A 20,019-nucleotide genomic window follows, 5' to 3' on the forward strand; every position below is an offset into this window, starting at 1 on the left:
ATCCATTTTGGAATATTTATTTTTGAAATTTTCGACAAATTACAATTTTTTGTTAAGAAATTTTTGGAAATCTAGAGTTACTCATTCGAAATTTATCATACTTGGATATCTTTGAACTGTCGTTAATATATCGTAGGGTGATTTATTCTATTATTTGACATTCATAGTCAGAATAAGCTAACCATTTGAAATCAAATACATCCACTTAAGCACTGTTCCAGGCAAGAATAGAGTGAAACAATATTTAATCATGGCGATATTTAACTGAGCTAGAATCACTCGATTTTAACTAGTGGTTCCTCTTGACTTAGACTTAATGTAAACAAGGACTATTTTAACCTCTAAAATAAACTAATTTGTTTTTGAAACAGACATGTAAATTGTTTAATAGATTCTTAATTATGTTCACTTATTTGCATTCGCAGCATATCTTTCGCAATCTGCACATGACATATTGTTTCATTTTACCGGAAATATAACTTTAACCTATGCTCGCCTTGGCTGAAGCCATCATTATTTGCATTTTCTCCTTACTCCAGGTTATACTCAGCAGTCCTATTGGCAAACTCTTGGCCGCTGCCAAGCAAGAGGCCGTTCATCCTCTGGTTTGGGTAGCACTGCTTCTCCGTGCTCTAATAGTTATTTTCAGTCAGGGTCGTCCAGGAAGTGTCGAGATAACTGTCGGATGTGCCCGTTAATGTGCTTCAACACTATTCATTACTCTGCAACAATAAAACTCGTGCCTCAAGTTGTAACCAACCCGATGAAAAAATAACACGGGTAGTAATTAACAAAATATTAAGATTGATTCCTTCCAGAATTTGAAGTCAAATGATTATTCATACATAATTTTACTGACATAGTATTTTACCAGCATTTTTTTAATATTAAGGCGCAATAAGTTTTATGTTTGCGAAATAAAGTCCTACTGGAAACCTTTTACTTCATAAATTTAGAAGTATATTTTTTTATACATCCAATGTGTAATGATAGCTATTAAAGTTTTATTTATTGTGAACGGTTTATCAGATTTAATATAAAGCATATAAAATTACCTGAAGGTAAGATTATAAAATATTACATTTGCATCTAAAAATTAAAATTGAAAAATATACATAGCCATACATAAAAAAACCTCACAGAAAATAAGTTAATGTACAAATTTTATATGAAAAATATTCACATAAGCTCTTAAGTTCCCAAGACTGTGTGGTTGGTTGTTGATAAAGTTTTCAGAGGACGTGAACAAGCTTTATTCCAGGCACCCACCTAGGCAATACGTGGGTGGTTTGGTTCTGTATGACTGTATGAGAGTAAATACATTTTTTTTAAAATCATATTTACTCTTTACTGGAAAAGTGATTTGCAGCGAAGAGAGAAGAAAATCCTTGCTAGGCTACAAAGCGATATCTCATTTATAATTTTTTTATGTTTATCACATAAAATTTTAACAATAACTTAATTTAAGTAATTTTTACTTAAGCGTGGATTAGTATACAAATATAATTTCGCAATTATTTGTAATGAAACATTCAATGTATTTAACAAAAAAAAGGTTAGTACCACGCTAATTTCTTAGATTATCTTACCTTAAGATATATATATATATTTTTTAGATGAACTCTGATAAACTATTCTCAAAATATAAAACTTAAATAGCTATGTTTACACATTTGCAAAGGTTGTTTACCACCGCAGCCTATCAATAAAATACTTTAAAAAATAAAATTGATTTTGGACGACAATCAAACGTAGATTATTTGAAACTAACTTTAAGTTTAATTTTATTTTGTACATTTATGTCAAACGTTTACAGAAAATTATAACATCTGAAGTATTAATGTTCTTTAAAACATGATGCTTTACTATATAGGATATATATATATATATATATCTTGAATGATTAAAATATAAATAAAACACAATATTCAAAACCACCAACAGATTTGGTTTAAAGTAAGCATGTTTCATGCACAGAATAATAGGTATAATGAGGGCTGTTAAGTACCCTGTTTTCCATAAAAACCGAGATTTCATACAACGAATCTAGCAATTCTGCTAATAAAGTCAACTGGAAAACAATAGTAACAAATTTGGAGATGGTTAGCTGATTATTCATCAAATTAGTTTTTGCCTGAACATGGAAAGTGCAGAATAAAACGGACAACAAACTCACAAATTGTTACTGTAAAAATAACTAATAAGTGTTAACTTTAATAGCTAAGGTTTATTCATACATTTCATAAATACCAAAATGTATATAAACGATACTATAATTAAAAACAACGATTTTATAAAGAAAAAAAATTTTTGTCTGTAAAGTCGGTTTACGAACGATAGTTTAACGTGACAACGTCATAACAAAACATTGATTAAATTATTGCATTATTTTATGAATAAAATTGAATAATTTTTCATTTAATAATAAAAGAATAAATACTTGAAATTATACCAGTAATCAGATTTTTAAAATGCAAGAATAATTATTCTTTATTGCCGAAATTGTTGTTGTAATCAGCAATGAAAACCACATTAACTTTTCACTTCACTTTATAAACAGTCGACGAAACAGTTCACGTGTAGATGACTTGGAATTAATTTTAAAAACTGGCGTTTAGCTATAAAGTTTAAATTTAATTATGAACAAGATTTCATATAAATAAACTGTAATCAAATATCTATCATAAATTATATGATTCACTATAATTATTCTTTAGTCAATTGTAACATAACCTATTATTACTGCACTCGCCTACAGATGCTACTTTTTTTTAAATAATAAAATAATAATTACTAGAAATTATACTAGTAATAAAATTTTTAAAATGCAAAAATAATTCACCTTTATTGCCGAAATTGTTGTTGTAATAAGCACTGAAAACCAGAGATTAAAATCCGCCGAGAATATTTTTGTTTTTATGTCTTCCATTGCTCAAAATATATGCAATTGTGGCCCCGGACACGAAATTTTATTTATAATTCATTAATAATAACGCCCTTCGCGATAAACAAAGGAAAATATGTATTAAGGAGTACCTGGTTCCCGCGATAGCAGATAGATATCGCGATTCATTCGGTTCGCGTCCCTCACCGTAGATGACAGCACGGTAGGGGAATAATATTATTTCGTTTTTATAACACAATTTTATAACAAATACGCATCCCAAATACACCAAACTTATTTATAATGTGTTACAATATTTTTTAAATCATTGTGCAAAATATCCCGGGTGTAATTTGAATTGTTATGTGTAACTGTAAAACACCATTGTTCGTTAAAAAAACGTATTTGAATATTCAACATTACTTTTAAATAACCGTACCGATTGTGCTGAAAATCGGTGGACGATCATTAAATTACATAATATTAATAATTCAAACGACGAAAATATGATTGAAAAGACAAATCGATGGTTGTTCCAATCGAGTGAAAGAGAGATGCCACGCATGCGTACAATGAGCATAACAGGACACATCCGTAGTGGGACATCCGTAGTGGGACAATGTGCGTTACGGGACACTTTTTCGTGCGTGCAGCCGGCGTTCATAGATTTATTAGACGTTGTCACGTCAAAAATGTAACTTCAATCTGTGCTTACGTTCATCAGACCACCTTAGGACTAGTCAGGCAGTCTCATAAATTGTTAACCTTAATATTCTATATTCCACATCCGTAAACATGATTTATAAAGTATGTGTTAAAACTGTTTACTTTAAGGACACCTTGGAAGCTGGTTTAGAGTGCTGGGCGCGGCTGAGCAAGTGACGGAGGCGGCGGGACCTGGACTCTTGTGGTGTGCGATGACGAGATAGTGCGGAGCATGGAGCTGACGAGGCGACGGAGCGCCAGCGTGAGGGGCTGGCTCGCCCTGCTGCCGGCCCTGGCCGCGCTCACCGCCGCCTGCTACGTGTTCCCCGCAGAGCTGCCCGACCCGTGCCGCGACCGCCGCTGCCCCTACGGCGCGCGCTGCGTGCCGGCGCCCGACGGCCGCTCCGCCAGCTGCGAGTGCCCGCGCCGCTGCCCGCTGTACGGCGACCACCAGGCCTCGCGCCCCGTCTGCGGCCAGGACGGCGTCGACTACCGCGACCAGTGCGAGCTGCGGCGCGCCGCCTGCGCCGCCTCCAAGGAGGTGGCCGTGCGCTTCCACGGCAAGTGCGGTGAGTCCCGGCCTCTGCATGCTGGCCGCCCTCGTGGCAGCGGTGCTGGGCGGGTTGCATGAGACACAGGCGGGAGACAAGTGCGGTGAGTCCCGTGTGGGGAGTCCCGGTCTCTGCATGCTGGCCGCCCTCGTGGCAGCGGTGATGTGGGTTGCATGAGACACAGGCGGGAGACAAGTGTGGGGAGTCCCGGCCTCTGCATGCTGGCCGCCCTCGTGGCAGCGGTGCTGGGCGGGTTGCATGAGACACAGGCGGGAGACAAGTGCGTTGAGTCCCGTGTGGGGAGTCCCGGTCTCTGCATGCTGGCCGCCCTCGTGGCAGCGGTGATGTGTGGGTTGCATGAGACACAGGCGGGAGACAAGTGTGGGGAGTCCCGGCCTCTGCATGCTGGCCGCCCTCGTGGCAGCGGTGCTGGGCGAATTGCATTAGACACAGGCGGGAGGTCATTGTGTTGCATCCAAGCCTCTCTGCATTTCTAAATAGGTGACTTAACTAACCTGCTAACCTGCCACCTTTTCTGTGTGTAAATACCTTGTTTGCTTCGTCTGTTGCTTATGCAAACACTTTGTCGTAGTTTTTAAGAAGGTGGCCAGATAATCTGGCGCACAGCACGCTCCATAAAACAATTGTTGCCATTGCACCAAACTCCTACTCTGACAAGGAAGTCACAGTGCTAACAGTGTTTTTCTGCTCCATCTTTTGTTTGAACAGGCTTTTTTGTGAGTTTACGGCCCTTCTCGTGCAGTACTTAAACTATTAAATCAAATTTATTAAAAAAATATATAACGTTTACCATTATGAAGTAATGCAATTATTTATCTCTCTAAACAAAATATTTGCCTTACTGTTACTATACTTGTATTCGTTTTTATAAATGTTTCTTTAGTTCTGCAATAAGTAAAAATACAGTCACATGATTTAATATAATATATAAAATTAAAAATATATATTTAAATTAAAGAGGAATAATATATAACTGTTAAGTTTACTAAAATCCACGTATGTTGGTATTTTATCATGCAATAGAATAGTTTTCAATTAAAGGCATTTGTTTTGTCCTTGAGTTGTTTGTACGATTTTGCAAGTGATATTTTCTTTGTTACACATAATATGTTTAAGGTTAGATTAGAATTGATAATTATACTTTCATAGAGAGGAAGTTTGTGGGACCTCAAAAAGAGCAGTATGTGGTGTTTGTATTAAAATACTGCTCCTTTTTGTTACCGATGCTGAATTATTTGATACAATAATATAGGTTCGTATGAAATATCATAAGCTTAATTTAACATTTTAAAAGGCAAATTCGGTTTTCTCTTGAGTATACAATAAAATATATTTTATTTCTAATGCAATCTCGTCTTTTAGTTGATGATACGGGAATGCGAGCTCTTTCTTTACGCAATTTACTACCTACATCAATAAAATTATGGTATGAAAACAATCGCAATTTCCAGCTTCTGCACTGATACAGCATCATTTTTTGCTCCAGCATGCAGTGCTTCACATTATGGAAGGAAGAATATTTTCTAAATTCTAACCCTAGATTATTTTCTCCGTACTCTAAGTAGGGAATGAATGATTTTTACTTAATTTTAATGATACATTTTCTGGAATCCGTTTTTAACCATCTATCGTCTATGAACTCTTTGCAAGCAGCAACTGTTATTATAGAATGTTTTAAAATTTTATTTCCTTCGTAAATACATACTCAACATGTGATATAACAAAGTAGAATAAGTGCATTGGTAAAATATAAAACTCAGTCTGAGGAAGATTAATATTTCAAGAAAACATTTTCCGTTTCATTCTAAAAAAATATTGATAGTTTGAAAAATCCCCAAAGTGACTAAGAATTTCCTCTGCAAGCCATCCCATAATAAAACCTTTAAAATAACTTTAAAACTCTCCAAAAAAACTTTTGAAATTTATAAAACATATTTATTACGTGTACGTACGTCATAAAGTTCGTTCCAACTTGTCTAAACCAACCTAATAAAACATTTTTAACAAATTAATAAAAAATATAAAAACATTTAATTAAAATATACTCAAGCTTTGGACCCTAGGAGTTCTCGATTCAATTCACAGTGTGAAAAATCGTCCTATCATTGCAAAATTTCTCGCAGCTAAACCTCTTCCGAGGTGTATCTAGGCACATTCGTTCCAACTTTGTCGTCGAGTATTACTGTTGTTGGTGAATACCCCGTCACCTTATCCTACCAGTGTGATGTCATAGAGATATATTGGAAGCCTACCTAGATTTTTCGCACAACTATTTTATTGCGATGATCGCTTTTCAGATTTAATTTAAATTATATGTGCAAGCCAGGCTTTGCACTGTATTTATAAGAGTTATAAAGAAGTTCTAAATTTAAGCTATTTTTAGGGTTTTAACGAAACGTGGTAAATTTTTAAAGTTTTATTCACAAGCTTAGAAAATTAAATTTTTCTGTTTTACCGTAACCTATTTTAAAGACATGGCCCACCCACCTTACATTAAGTAAAGCCAAACGATGTTTTTGGGTCGTCCAAGAATGGTGACTGTTGGTTTTACCATTTAAAGGGAATTATAGTTCTACGCCCACATTAAGTAAGGTTTTTGCAATGGCCATTACCCGCGCCTTCGCGTTCGATACTCGGTGTCACCCAAGTGGTTTACTGGTGCTCTGATGTGAATTCTCCGGGAGTGCGCCAGGCTAGACTGCAACTTACCAGGCTTGCTGCAGGGGTCGTAGGCCCCACCGTGGTCCCACTAGACCCTAGGCTGAGGGTTGGTGGCTGGCGGGAATTGTAGAGTGGTAGGTGCACAGTCCCCACACAGCATCGTACACTGATCCCCGACCAGGGTAGTCTGCAAACTACTGAACGAGAATAACTCGGTTGGATAAACTTAACTATAATCGGCACGTGGCATTGACGAAAAGTTACATGGAATTGGCATGAACAGTTAGAACACTTCTCGCACTAAAACTTTTGAGTCTGACAGTGACAAATAGCGCGCTACACGTAATGAAACACTCGAGTTTGTAAGGTATCTACATTAAGCATTAATCTCCCTGGCGGCAGTCTCGCCAGGGGAGTGAGGGCTGTGATTGGAGTCGGCCAGTCCCGGGTAAGGTGTACCCCGAAGCGTGGTCACGTGGCGGAGTGAAATTTAAGGCAGCCGGATAAGCCCAGCACCGCAAAATAACGCGGAGACATGTGAAAAACTGAGCGAACAAAGGTTCAGGACGATGAATGATAATTGCCAGGATTATACTATCTACTATCAGAAGAGAATAAAGGCACGTCCGCCCCGGATGGCGGTCTCCTGGAAACTCTCAGGAGGGGGGTGGCATGAAGGGGGTTACAACGTCACCTCGCGCCAAAACCCACCAAATAAGGGCGGTAAAATGAAACTTTAACATATTACCTAAATTTACGTAGCACAACTGCCCTAAAGATTAATACTAGCTTTTTGTGGCAATTAGTTTTATAAGCATATTGTACGTCCGTCAGATAATGTGCACTTGGCATTATTCACGGGGAATTGAGAGAGGAGATGGTTGTTGCGGCCGATGGGCGCTTTCCGCAGGCAGGGTCGACTAATGGCGAGAGGCACGACGTCACAGTACAACTAACCTTATTTTGATGGCACACACGACAAAGAACACGCACACGGTAGGACAGTTGCCTACGAGGTACGTCCGCACACGACAGTTTTTAGACCAATAATGATCGTGAAGACCCTGGGGGGAGGGATCGATGTGTATCAAAGTTGCATTACAAACTCTCTCTCCCCTCTCCCCTCGTAGCAGAGGACAACCATAGTTCTCAGAACTCCGGTTGGCACACCATCTGGTTGTTCGAACGAGACCTTCGCTTGGGAACGCTGGGAGGTTCCGTGTGCTACAGTGTCACGCGCGGATTCAACCAGACATCTGGTGCCCGGACAGGTGCACACCTGCGCTCTGCGACTGTGGGAAACTATAGTTGTGAGTACACAATATACCAGTCGAGTACCGGCCTACGCTGTCGTGGGTGGTCTTCAGAACCTGCGCTCTGTGGTTTTGTGAAACTATAGTTCCCAGCTTTTAAAGATGGAATCCTAATTCCAAGATTAACCTTTATACATTTTCAGATGTTATTGAATCGATCACCCACAGGTTTGCGAGGCCACTAATTCCAAACTCGGTCGTGTACTTTCATAAACACACTTGTTGTACATTACATAAATATAAACTGAGTTATTAGTTATAGTACTTGGTTCAATAATAAAAAATGGAATAATGAACACATCACTCAGAATTTTGTGTTTTTCAAATACACGGCAATCTTATAAAAGATTCAGAATAAAATTTTAATAAAAACTTACATCACAGTATTTAGAGTCTTTGGTTATATTCCCCATGAATAAACCTTTTAATAAAAAAAACAACATAACTTCCTCAAGGACGCCCACAAGCAGACTGATCTCAATTCCTATACCAAGATTTGTATTACTCCAACCGGTGTGACATCATGGCAGCCATATTGGCCACCATCTTGTATTTCCTTCTCGTCTGCTAGTGTGGTACTAAAATAAGCCTTGATTTGTTACCTATTAGAGCACACTAGTGTCAATCAACAGATCATCTGCAATCATATCACCCTACATATTTTCATTCCCATTGACCACCATCTTGAAAAATAACCACTTAACAAAAGCAAATTCCAAATTAAATCCCTCTAAAGTATTAATTGACTCAAGCTATTCTAAACCTTGGTTCAATTCATAGACTTTGAAAAATAAGTTACATTTTATTATTATATATGAACTTTCTTTATTATAACTGATACATAACAATTAAAAAGCAAAAGCCCTGTTATCATTACACGCGAATTTACAATAAATTAAACAAGCATTTTACAAACAATATTTATAAATGTTTATTAAATATACCTATACATGCCCAATCAAGCAGGCCAAAATGCAGTTACTTAGGTAGTGAGACCAAAAAGATAATTTTCAGATGCATTCTGTTTACGGAAATCAGCATACAACCCGATCCTTTTCTCATGCAGTCTAATGTTCCAGACAGAGTAACTCGATACTGCGTTTTACATACTGATTCACATCGTCGTAATTGTAAATGACAGTATTCATTGTCTTAAAATCATGCTCATCCACTTGGTCCTCGAATGGCTCCGGTTTTCCTTATAGACAGTACAACCATAAGTTATACATAATGTCCATAAAAGAATGTCCAAGTTATAAATTTTAATACTATCGACTGTAAGCGTTGTAGAATGTTCGTTGAAGGTCACAATTAAAGAGTAACTCAAACAGTTTTAGATAAGCGCATGTGCGAGTACTGATTTTTTGTTTTCCAGCATGCAGCGCCACCTACGCAAAATGGCGACTCCTGAGCTTAAAACGTTTTTAGTTCTGCAATTAGCTAAGAGTGAATCTGTAATTTCAGTTAGATGTGCGTTTTCTTTAGATTAATTGTAATCCCTTGTATGGCAAAAACATCTTCCGATGGTACAGATGATTCGAGACGACTGAGCTCTTTTTTCGCTTGCCTCCACGTTTACCTGACATAACGCCATGCAATGTTTACCTTTGGGGCTTTATAAAAGATTGTATCTACGTTCCGCCGCTACTTAATGATTTTTCAGAGTTGAAACACAGAATTGAGGAGGCTATGATTCTATTACTCTGTAGATGTTAACGAAAGTGTGAAAAGAATTAGACAGTATGTTGGATGTGTGCCGTATAACTAAATGGGCGCATATTTAACATTTGTAGGAAAAACTACGTTAGTTTACTTCAATTGTATGTATGATTTGTTGTAAATAGTCTAAATTAAGCTATTATAATATAACATTGAAACTGCATCGTTATTTCATGGACATCCTGTATATTAATTATCCATGTGTCGCTATCCCACAGTAGCTGATTAATTATATTTATGTCGATCTCACCAAGAAGGGTGCAGCTTTATTTTGACTCACTAAAATATTTAAAAAGTAGTAATTTTTCAACACTCCGCGGAAGTACAATAGTAGAAGCCATTATAATTATTCATCCGTAATGCAGATTCATGTCCAGAGGTCAATACAATCGGATACTGCTCATCTGTCTTACTACAAAAATCTGTGCACGCGCGAGTCTCCAACCTTAACTGAGGAGAGCCAAAATATCCGCAGTAAGCAAACGGACTTTTACATGTCGTCTCCAACTGTTAATACAATTAAAACATAGATTACACTTATCACAGCAAATCTTGATACGAGAAGTATTATTCGCACATTTATTTTTTCGTGTCTTCGTGCATCATATACAAATGAGAACGACATATTACAGTACCTGCAAGGGCTGAGCCAGATGGTGATGTTGCCCCTATAACACTAATGTTATCTGTAGTAATAAACACATTAATGCATTGCTTTTTAGGTGATATCTTCACTCTCTGCTGCCCAGCACAGTCATTGCGTGTACTCAAGTGTCTTGTCAACTTATCATTTCTAACTTATCACTTGCACTATTTCTCACAGCTAAACCTCTTCCAAGGTTGATTAAAGGCACATTAGTTCCTCCTCCTATGTCTTCGAGCATTATTAGTAGTATGTAAATGTATGTCCGAGATCTGGGTTCTGGGTGTGGAGCCGAGAGCCGGCTCCGCCATCTTGGATTGTGACGTCACAGCGGCCATCTTGGATGGTTGTGACCTTGACCTTTGACCTTGACCTTGACCCCGGCGGCCATTTTGGATCCGCCATTTTGGATCCGCCATTTTGGATGACGTCAGTGTGTTCTCGAAAATTCCGGCGATGTGTTTTCCGCCATATTGGATGATGACGTCACCGTTGCAATTTTGGTTACGGCCGCCATCTTTAACTTTTTTATTTATTATCCGATTTAAATGAAATTTTTTTTAAAAAATAAAAAAAAATTAAATAATAAAATTTTAATAAAATATTTATAAAAAATATACATTAACGACACGAAGTTTGGAGTCCTCGGTTCAAACCCGACGGGTGCAAAAAATTTAAAAATGGCGACCGATCCTTCCTCAATGGTGGGTGCCAGCAGACTGACCCCCACCACTGGTACCAATGCATAAACGAACTTACACCCCCCCCCTCCACCCTCCACCCCCCTAAAAAATTATTTCTCTCGCACATGACGATCCACCCCTCCCCCTTTTTATTTTTTTTTATTTTTCATCGTAATAGCCACCCTCCCCCACCACTACTCTAGTGTTTTCCCCTCCCTCCCTCACCTTAACGTCATTCGCACCCCTACCCTCCTCCTCACCCCTATTCTACCTTTTAGCCTATAAATACCGACCGCAGGACCCGGGAGCCTTCAGTGTTTGCCGTGGCTCCCAGCCTGAAGGAAAGACGATGTTTACGTGTTGTGGGAGCGGAGCAAAGATCTTGACGGCCATCTTAGCATATGGTAAAGTGCGCACGCTTGCGGCACTGGATAAGGAGACGGAGTTACCTTATCTACCAAAGGAGTTTCTCCTGGTCTACGCCCCGTACGAGATAAGATACGTCTACAAGTTCCTGCCGGTGTACCTGCAGCTAGACCCAGACATCAAAGACTGTCTACCATGCACCGAGTGCGACAAGGATATGTCGTCCGTGTCCGACACGCCGCACATGAAATCATGGTGCAAGAAGCGACGAGATGCGTGGCAGCGGCAGCAGCAGCCTAGCTCCTGAGTGCCAGGGGTCACAGCTGCGAGCATCCAGACGTCCCGGTCTCCGTCAAGGCCAGCCTCACAGCCTTGTAGTGTCAGCTCTCCGGCCTCGCAGCGCCATCCTCGCAGAGCCAGCATCTTAGTCACGTCACTCCAGCCTCGTCGTATGCGTAACTGTGAGTAATGACAATATGACACTCTTTCTTGTCAACGTCCAGTGTCTTACGTCCCAAAAGGGGCCTGTAGTGAAGCAACTGTCCGTGACGTCCGTCATTGGAGGTGACGAAGTCAAGACTAGCGAATACATCTTTAAACCGCCGTGTGACTGGACTAAGCTAGACAGATTCTCTCAACGCGAGAACCGACGTCTGACCTATGAAGTGAACGGACTCTCGTGGAATGAAGGTGATGTGGAGTATGAAAAACTTACATCCGTGCTACGTGATCTCGTCGAGCCGGAAGACGACGCTGTCTACGTCCGTGGTAATGAACAGAAACATATTGTGAGTGATTTGTGTAGTGCCAATGTAATTGACCTACGTAAACAAGGCAACTGTCCTGGCTTCAACAAACTGTTAAAGATGTACGGAAACCAAATTGAAAAGTGCGATAAATTTTATAATGGTTTCCACTGTGCACATTGCAATAGTCAGTTACTGAAACTGTGGCTCTATGAGCATCCTTATTACTACAGTGATGTTTAATTTTTTTATTCCTTATTGCAAATGTAAATATTGTTTCCAATGTCATCTGCTGGTGAAATTATGTAAATAAAAAATATATAAACCAATGAAATTGGCTATTTTCATTTCACCTTTATTTCATTGTATTTTTTTCTGTAAAATCTAACAATTATACTCTTTCGAAAAAAAAATTAAATATAATAATCATTTTACATTATTCTCAGCAATTAAATTCCAAGCATAAATTATATTAAAAAATTAGCAATTTAAAAAACAAGGGTATTAGTAGTATAGAAATAAAACTCAAAGTTCAAAAAAATTTTTACATATATATTTTTGTTAACATATAAAATTAAATATATATATATATCTATCCATATTTTATTTAACATGTATGCATGTGTGTTTAGATTCGCAGGTCTCTCTCTCTTCCCAGCAGACCATTCTCGCCCCGACGTCTCTCTCGCCATCTCACCAGCTCTCTCTCTTCCTCACGCTGAATCTCTCTCTCTCTCCATCTCAGCAACTGCTCACCTGCTAAATACTTAAACAGCCTCCAAATGCTCCAACAGCCTCCAAATGGCTCCAACAGCTCCAAATGCTCCAACTACCTTTTCTTTCAACAGCTCCAATGATATTGGGTCACAATGCTACGAGTCTAAGAGACTACGCGGCTACAAGGCTACAAGGCTACGAGTCTAAAAGGATCTAGCTGGTTCCGAGTTATACATGGCTGAGAGACTGCATGACTAAAAGACCGCATGGCTACGAAACTATATGTCAATGAAGCTACCCGGCTCCAACACACAATGTACACACAGTACACACAGGAAAACGTAATGTACACACAGGAAAACAGAATTTACACACAGGAAAACGAAAAGTACACACAGGAAAACGAAATGTACAAACAGGAAAACGAAAAGTACACACAGGAAAACGAAATGTACAAACAGGAAAACGAAATGTACAAACAGGAAAACGAAATGTACAAACAGGAAAACGAAATGTACACACAGGAAAACGAAATGTACACACAGGAAAACGAAATGTACAAACAGGAAAACGAAATGTACAAACAGGAAAACGAAATGTACAAACAGGAAAACGAAATGTACAAACAGGAAAACGAAATGTAAAAACAGGAAAACGAAATGTACACACAGGAAAACGGAATGTACAAACAGGAAAACGAAATGTACAAACAGGAAAACGAAATGTACAAACAGGAAAACGAAATGTACACACAGGAAATCGGAACGTACACACAGGAAACGGAATGATCACACATACAGTAGCGGAAACACAGGCTTATTTGGAAATCAGGATACAAGAAATAAATCATACTTTTTTTAAAATATAAATAATTAATTTTATTTTTCATTAGTACACACATGACAGTTAATCAAATGATTATTGTATGTAGCCAGCGTTCCGATGTTCTTACAGTATGGACGATACTTCCACGATATGCGAGTAGTTTCCTCTACGAACAGATGCCACCATCAGTCTTAGCCGGTCAACCAATATTTTTGGATCTTTCCATGATGTGGAATCAATCTCTTCTGCCACCATCTTCATTGCTTGTTTATTATAAATATTATGATCTCTGGTGTCTTCCGTTTTAACACCATCCTCAGGGTTACTTTCATCATCTAGCCAGCGATCATCACAAGCTTGATCAGATTTATTTATTATAACACGACGTTTCCATCGCTTCGGTCTCAGGACACCACCACATTCTTCGATATTGTCAGCTTTAGGTTCTGCATCACAGTCTATGCCTTTGTAAACAGCCTCAGAGTCACTGTAGCAATCACCATAGAAGACAACGTCTTCACCCAGATTACTGCAAGAACTCAATATCGTTGATGTCGAAGTGTCTTCATCGCCTGTATGCTTCCTTTTCAGGAGTCCACCATTTATACAAAGTATGGAGGATCTGCTAAATATAGGCTTGAATGTATTCTCACTTTTCACAGTGTTGATACCTTCATTAGTGTCAGTCTTCCCGATACCATCAACATCCTTCAATATTTGTTTCTCGTCACGATCGGCGTGCTAAGGCTTCCATCTTTTCTATATTAATAATATTATTTGTCTTAAAATCTCCGCGTCCGTGTCACTATCACAGATGTAAATCACCATCATAGCTGTCATCAATATTGTCATGAGCTGCATCAATATCACTCATTTTATCATAGCGTCTCCACATTTCAGTTGTCAGTGATTTACCACAATCTATGATCTTGTGAGCTCCATTCTCATTTTCTGTAAAAGCCTATGAATCCAGTTTTATTATTTAATCCTTCAACCCATCATCCCAAACTCAAATAAATAATTGTAGTATATAGAAAAAAAATCATCAAAGTTCCTTTCATTTAATCTTGGAAACCGTATCATCCTTTCCACCTATAGTAGGTATAGTTTCTTGAGCCCAAGAGTCTTTCATTATATATACCATGCAGTGTTCTTCAAGAGATGTAGTATACCACCATTTCTACATACAAATCCATCCTATCATTAATTTGTTTACACATTAGAAAAACCTTCACGCTAATTCTACGTGTTTTATTAAATTACCACTTCGACTAAAATAATTACCACACATAGTAATTTCCACAAAGGATACTTTGTCCAAGACATTTTAACCATAATCTGTCTGAAAACAACCATGTCCCATCTATATCACAAAGTAAACGAGGGTTAGTGGAGATAGGTCAAACAAGTGCTAGTCACTCATAGGGTAAGAACCATGTGTTCGATACCTATCTCAGTCAATGTAGCATCTATGTATTTTTATTACCTCATGTAGAAAAATATGATCCAATGCATACGAATTTAAACTTATTCACATACGACTAGTCAAAAGTACATAAATTCAAGCACGCCAACTGCAAAAAAAAAAATTCTCAAGGATAGAGGCAGAGACTTCTCGATCGAGACACGCCTACCATCACCTGCAAATGAACATTGACCCCTCGCGCGGGAATTGCAAGCTTGCAGAATGCTGCGACACTCATATGTTTTGCTCAAGACATGCATACATCACATCACTAGCCTTCCAACTCAGTACACGTAAAACTCCAGTGAAATCATAATCCAGCATACGTAAAGTACTTGCTGGAACCACTTCAAAGTATATATCACCGAACCAGAGCAGAAAATCAGCCTACGAATGTATATCTTGCTACCTATAAAAATAAATGTGTAGCACATATACGAGAGGAGTCGAACTCCACATACCATACTCAATACTCTGATAATTATAAGCGTCAAAATATTTTTAATCAAGACCTTAGCCAGTATGCAATTTTTTTTCCATGTTATAAAAATTCATGTTAGTAATCAGCTACGAAGGAGTGAGTAACTTGGACGAAGAACCGCTTACCAAGTATCCAGAATCCTACAGATACAGCCCATCCAGTGCACCAGCTTACTCCGAAGTGTGGTCAATTGATTAACACTCATTAATTTTTTAATATCACCACCATAGTATACACCAATATATGACAGGTTACGATTTAAGACCATAAATTTCCCACAAGTCTGTTAGTTTTATTTCGGGAAGTAATAAATTATTTCTCAAAAATAATAAATCTAGTTCCTAGTCAGATTTGCTCTAATGTTGCGGTATTACCTGTACCAGCACTTTACCAAAACATCTCCCATAAAAAAAAATCTTAAGAATGCAGATGAAATACTCAGACAAAAATAATTTTAGCAAAAGAAAAAACAGACTTCATCATTATTGGTAAAACAAAATAATACACAAAAACAAGACAAAACAAACATTACAAATCCGACCTAAATTACGTGTCACATGTAGTTTATTACATTAAGATAAACGATGTAGGTTAGGGAAAAATAAATAAAAAATTCTTTAATTCTATAATTTATTTAAAATTGTACATTTATACACAATAAAATCTGACACTGTATATATTTTTTACATTTCTCAGTCCATGCGACATTCAATATTATTAAAATAAATTATTATAGTTCGTATTAAGAGTGACAAAATACAAATAATTCATACAGATCACGATACATCAGTTCAGGAGTGTATCACCTTAGAGGGCCAGAAATTATGCTGGAGACCTTCCTTTACAAAATTTATAATGTTTTTTCAAGTAAAATTTTCGTGTAACCTGTATACCGCACTTCTCACACAGAAATTTTACACGGTCAAGATTTCTTCTGCAGCCATGCTTTTCATGGATGCGTGTATTTCGTAGTCGTTCAAATCGTTTACCACAGTAGCAGCACTGATACAGATACTTATCGCAATTACCATCGCTTCCCCGATGTACAACTTACAAATGAACTTTGCTTTTACAATGCCTAATCAAATTACTTTTGTTTGTGAAATGTACACCACACGGGTCACACGGAAATGTCTCACGATTAGCGTTTCTTCTACAGACATGATTTTCATGTCTTCTTGCATGTTGACGGTATTTAAAACTTTTGTCACAGTACGTACACAGATGTCTCGTCGTTAGACCTTGAGTCACCGACGGCTCGGAAAGTATCTTACTTTCAATGTGCACTGCTGTTGTAGGCGACGAAGTCCCGTATGTTGCATGAGCTGGAGATTTCCCAGTCGACATTGACAGATCATATGTACTGGATGCCAAAGAATCTGATGTATACACAACTGATGCAGAAGCTGGGAATTGCTCACAAAATGTTTTATTTACCAAATGCGGAGTAGTTACAGGTATTGTAGTCTCCTCTTCGTTCGTTAATGCACACATTGAAGTCTCTTGGAGTGAAGAGACAGTAGATACAGCCATCATTGAGATCTCTAGAGATGGTAGGCTCGTTACCATCGGAATCTCTGGAGCTGCCCTCATCGTTGTCATAGGGATCTGCTTCGTCATCATCGCCTCCGTCGTCAGGGACCCCGGTGAAGACGCGAGACCCTCCGTCAAGATCTCTGCAGTCGGTGACCCCGTCACCATTGGGATTTGTACCGATTTCGACGTTGTTACCATTGAGTTCGGAACACATCAATATTCATGTATCGGACTTATATGCAGACAAGCAAATTCATCAGATCTGCACTGTACCACTACAAGAGGTGGACTGAGGAACCTGCTGTCTAAGACTCGCTTAAATAACAGTGTCCGCTTGTATAATACGCAAGTCAATACATCATCCATTGTTATTACTTAAAAAAATTAGGAATTTCAAGAAATGAGAATTTAAATTATATATGCAATCAACTAATCACACATTCCTACATACACGGTTAATTAAGACTTAATAGAGGAGCAAGAGTCTGTAATCAATGGAACTTTCACAACCCAAACAAAATTTAAAGTAGGTACCCAAATTTAAATATTATTATGTAGAGCTACACATAACATCCAAATGACTCCAAATGACTACAACGCATGACTAAAATAATTTATACGATACCAGGCTAGGTCCAAAGTCAATTTTTTTGTACCTCTCATCTACAGTTCAGAGGACATTCAGTGTTGATATAGCTACAGCCAAGACATGTCCAGTACCATACATTTTCAAAGCCTTCAAAGTCGATCCTTGTTAAGCCTTATGACAAAAGTCTCCGAAACAAGAGACCTACTCTACAAGATTACTAGACATTTTAAGCTTGTCATAGCACACATCGATAAAAATCTTCGTAAATAACCCTAAATATTATCAGACCACTAGCATTCGATTTATGCACATACAGTAGGTCACCAACATATTCGTCAACACATGACCATTCTACATTAAGCTCCTCACTTACTTATATCAGCCTACTCGACTACACCCAGCACACATAAACTAAAAGAAGTCAAATAACATCCTATTATTTATTTACATTCGAATATTTAACAGCATGCCGACTGCTAATTAAATAAGCCTGACAGTGAACATGTTAGCAAAGTTTACTTTTATATAGGACCAGGAATACATTGAACCTTCAGAACCTAGCTACACATACACAGTGCTGGATGCAAGGAATTCTACACTCATTTGTCATCACTGACACTCACATTCCATAATCTAATCTCAATTCGGCACTCATTTTCCATCATTAACATTCACACAAATGCAAATTAACCACCATCGACACTCAATTCAACACTCACTTTCCATAATCTAAACTCAATTCGGCACTCGTTTTCCATCATCGACACTCATATTACATCATAGGCACTTGAGTCAACACTCAATTTCCATCATTAACATTCACACAAATGCAAATTAACCACCATCGACACTCAATTCAACACTCACTTTCCATAATCTAAACTCAATTCGGCACTCATTTTCCATAGTCGTCACTCAATTCAACCCTCACTTTCCATAATCTAAACTCAATTCGGCACTCATTTTCCATAGTCGATACTCAATTCAACACTCATTTTCCATCATCGACACTCAATTCGACACTCATTTTCCATCATCGTCACTCAATTCCTCACTCATTTTCCATCATCGACACTCAATTCGACACTCAATTTCCATCATCGACACTCAATTCGGCACTCATTTTCCATCGATGACACTCAATTCAACACTCATTTTCCGTCATCGATACTTAATTCTACATACTCTTTCCTTCTTTGACACTCATTTTCCATCATCTACATACAGTAAAATGGAAACTTTCCATCATCCACACACACACACACACACACAGATACATATATAAATATATTCATACACAACTCAATTCTTTAAAGTAGCAAACACATGAACTTTATAAGGGCATGAATAACGACACATTTTAATTACAATTTTAAAAATTATATTTATATCAAAAATACAAAAGTATGAAATTGCATCAGTCAATACACATTACTAACTTATTATATATACCCTGAAATTCTAAGTTCATCAAATATAGCCCACGTTTCTTTGATAACTGATAAAATTTCGTCATCTTGCGAAACAAGTAAAAGTCGCAACCTGTTCACCAACAAGTTCGGGTCTTTCCACGATAATTAATCAATTTCACTTGATGACACCATCTTCTTCAATTGTTTGCTGAACATATTCTGAAAATCGTTGTAATAATGATTATGATAATTTTTATCATCATCATCGCTGCTGTCCACATCTTTATCAAACACACTGACATCTTCATCTTGCATATCCCAGTATTTTGAATTTTTTGACATTGGAGTACCGTCATTGGCATCAAACTTACTTGCTAATTTTCCAAATAAATATTCCAAAGTCCGTAGAAGTCTACTATAAGACGTATTGTCACTTTTTCTGGAGATGTTACTTTCATTATCTTCTACCTTACTTATATCTCCAACACCATTTAAGCTATATCCTTTCTCAAGACCTGGAGAGATTTTAACACAATCGCTTTTAAGACTAGGTCGATCAATTTCATTGTAAGACATACTGTCCCCGAGCTTGGCTTTACAAGTTTTATAGTGTCTTTTTAAATTCTCTCTTCGTGTCATCCGCCTACCACACTTGCCACAACTTAGTATTTGACGGAATGGACTTTTAACACAATCGTTCTT

General features: G+C 37.8%; 1 protein-coding gene across 1 annotated transcript in view; it reads left to right on the forward strand.

The window, feature by feature from the left end:
- LOC134531353 (agrin-like) overlaps window positions 1-20,019 on the forward strand; it is a 946,059-nt gene that overhangs the window by 661,173 nt on the left and 264,867 nt on the right. The window contains exon 7 of the mRNA XM_063367052.1: window positions 3,922-4,158. Within this exon, the coding sequence (XP_063223122.1) occupies window positions 3,922-4,158 (237 nt within the window). The remainder of the gene's footprint in view (window positions 1-3,921; window positions 4,159-20,019) is intronic.

Source organism: Bacillus rossius, chromosome 3 (genome assembly GCF_032445375.1).
Source record: "Bacillus rossius redtenbacheri isolate Brsri chromosome 3, Brsri_v3, whole genome shotgun sequence".
Classification (NCBI taxonomy): domain Eukaryota; kingdom Metazoa; phylum Arthropoda; class Insecta; order Phasmatodea; family Bacillidae; genus Bacillus; species Bacillus rossius.